The following is a 2470-nucleotide window of genomic DNA, read 5'->3' as shown; positions in this document are numbered from 1 at the left end:
TGCAATTTTGCAAGGTGCTCTAACTTAAGTTCAGAAAAATTCACCCGTCAAGGTCACTGCCAGCAGGTGCACAGACTGATCTTACACAACCTTTGCTAACTCTGCCTTAATGTGAGATGAGAGGCAGCCTCTCCTCCTCACCCCTCGATGGCTCCTTAGGTTAGTGGTTGGTCCAGATGATCTTAAGGGTCTTTTCCAACCTAAATGATTCTGTTCTATCATTCTAATGAGTGGTGAGCAGCACAGGTTTTCTCATTGGGCGTGCATCTATTGCTTTGCTCTAACTAGAAAATTCCACCTTTTTCATTTTAAGAGAACAGCAGAAAACCAACGCCTCTATCACTGAAATGCTGGGATTTCAACCCCAAGCCCCAATTTAAGGTTGACATATGGGTGTTTCCCACAGCCCTCCACAAAGGGATGGTACGTTTGCCTTTAGGCCTCCCTCCAGGGTGCAGCCGGCCTTGCAGGGAGAGTCATTAGGTAAATGAGCCCCAGGTGTCCCACTTAGGGATAAAAGCTGGGACTGCTTGCAGGAAGGGGCAGTGTCTGTCTGTGAGGTGGATGCACTTTGCAGAGTTCCCTGTTGGGGAAAGACCTGCCTCCCTGGAACTGGGCTCCAGTCAGGTCTGGCCTTTGCAGACATGGGCTGTGTAGAGAATTGGTATGTGGCTTCCTTGGTCTTATGTATTTGGCTTGTTTGCTTCTGTCCCATCTATGGGAAACTGCCTTTCACCATTTATTCCACCCCTTGTTGGTCGTGCGGTGTCGCAGTTGGGGTCAGTGGGATTATGTATAATTATGTATAAACAGAGTGACTTGTTTGTATGCCCAGCGCTCACCCATGTACTGACCCTTTTGTATCAGGCACAATTTGGTTATTGGTTTGTCATTGTGATGGCTGTGTTCTTTATGCTAGGCCTAATAATTGGCAAAATATTCACATGAGCAAAAATCAGCCCCTTCAAGCATTTTTATTCTATATAGAAGAATACAGAAACCAGAGGTTTTTCTGCCAGATTTTGCAAGGAATTCCTCAGGGCAGCCTGTTTGGAGGTCTCCTCATGCCTGGCTGAGGACATTCATTCCACTATCTGCCCATCAACCTGCACTCGATAAATGCAGGTGTAGCCTGACTTCCCCCAGTTGCTCTGCATGAGAATTCTGATGAACTGAAATGTTTTTTGAGCATTGTTCTGCAAAGTAAACACAACAAAAAATGTCACTCCCGGAGCGTAAGGAGTGGCAGGAGGCCCCGTGTGTCTTCATCTGCTAGGCTGGGCCCTGCTCTGGCAGGCGCAGCTCCCGCCCAGGCCGAGCGAACAGCTTCTCTCTCCTTCCCTTCTCCCACCCAGGACCCCTGTGCCTCCGCAGAGCAAATGCTCCTGTGCATGGTCTGTGGCAGCACCCAGCAGCTCCTCCAGCTGCCTCCCCTGCAAAGCCCCGGCCCCAGGGATGCTGGCCACCCTGTAGCTGTGTGCGGGGCATCCCTGTGTCGCTGCCTGTTGGCTGTCACCCGCAACACTTGCGTTTCAGGGCACTGCTTGGTGCATGTGGGGTGGCGCGGCCATGGCTGGCTCTGCTAGAAGCAGCAGCAGGCATAGGCGGGGAGCTCTGGTAATTTTTCACAGCTCTGGGACCGACTGGCTGACTGACCTGGGTCTTGCTCTACTTTTGCTGCCCTTGCTGGGTGCTACTCAGCCCTCCAAACCCTGCCATGTCTCTCTCAGCCAGTCTTGGGCCGCTGCCCCGGGAGGGACCATCCACACTCCGTCTGCCACGGAACTGATGGTAAGCCCACCTTTGTGCCCTGACCTCTTGCCCGCACACAATTCCCGTACCTGCAGAAGGAAGGTCTGGGTCGGCTTGCTCTCTATGTCGTAGCTGAATGCCCCGAGCAGAGTTTCCTCTTCTTCCTCACCCACTCCCTTGGAGATAAAGCACAGGGGAGCAGGTCAGGCTTAACTCAGCCACCCATAGAAAACACGCCTGCCAGATCCGTGCCCACGACCCGCCCCCTCTCCCGCAGCTCTGGCACAGTCCGGTGCAGGATGCGGTGGAGCCGAGCTGTTGAGCCAGAACGCACTGAGCAAGCCTTAAGACGGGATGTCACCACCCTGCACATCCTCTGAGATGTCCCCTCTGGTCACAGCAGTGCTCGGGAGAGACCAGCACAAGAATCTCAGCAGATGTGCAGAGAGCAGCAAGTCCCCCTTACGGCTTTTCCCTGGCACCAGGTCCCAGCCCTGAGCCCTGAGCACCCCGAACAAGAGACTTACGAAGACCGTGAAATGTCGGGGGGCGCTGCTGATGTCCATGAGCACAGAGGCCTTCAAGGGGTGCTGCACCGTGATCGTGACTGGTCGGACTTGTGTGGGCAACCTAATGACCACTTGGCTCCGAGACGCTTGGACAGGCCAGCAGTAGCCCGGGGAAATGTCCGGCTGAAAGCAGAGGGAAATGGCAATGG

General features: G+C 53.8%; 1 protein-coding gene across 1 annotated transcript; it reads right to left on the bottom strand.

The window, feature by feature from the left end:
- Window positions 1–1004: 1004 nt before the first annotated feature.
- LOC113490178 (sperm-associated antigen 4 protein-like) lies at window positions 1005–2439 on the bottom strand. The gene is made up of 3 exons (XM_026866469.1): window positions 2280–2439; window positions 1842–1928; window positions 1005–1196 (listed from the first exon to the last, which is right to left on the bottom strand). The coding sequence occupies exons 1-3, from the start codon at window positions 2316–2318 to the stop codon at window positions 1083–1085; spliced, it is 240 nt and encodes a 79-aa protein (XP_026722270.1). The 5' UTR covers window positions 2319–2439; the 3' UTR covers window positions 1005–1082.
- Between the last annotated feature and the right edge of the window lie 31 nt (window positions 2440–2470).

The sequence above is a fragment of the Athene cunicularia genome (genome assembly GCF_003259725.1).
Source record: "Athene cunicularia isolate RWA chromosome Z unlocalized genomic scaffold, athCun1 chrZ_part2, whole genome shotgun sequence".
In the NCBI taxonomy this organism is placed as follows: domain Eukaryota; kingdom Metazoa; phylum Chordata; class Aves; order Strigiformes; family Strigidae; genus Athene; species Athene cunicularia.
Note: the sequence above shows the minus strand (reverse complement) of the source record. Positions and strands in the feature narration are given on the sequence as shown.

Coding starts and splice junctions, on each gene's coding strand:
- LOC113490178 (XM_026866469.1), bottom strand. CDS start 2,318: ATGGACATCAGCAGCGCCCCCCGACATTTCACGGTCTTC. Junction 1,929..2,279: donor CCCGACATTTCACGGTCTTC/GTAAGTCTCTTG, acceptor TTTATCTCCAAG/GGAGTGGGTGAGGAAGAAGA. Junction 1,197..1,841: donor CCCAGACCTTCCTTCTGCAG/GTACGGGAATTG, acceptor TTTACTTTGCAG/AACAATGCTCAAAAAACATT.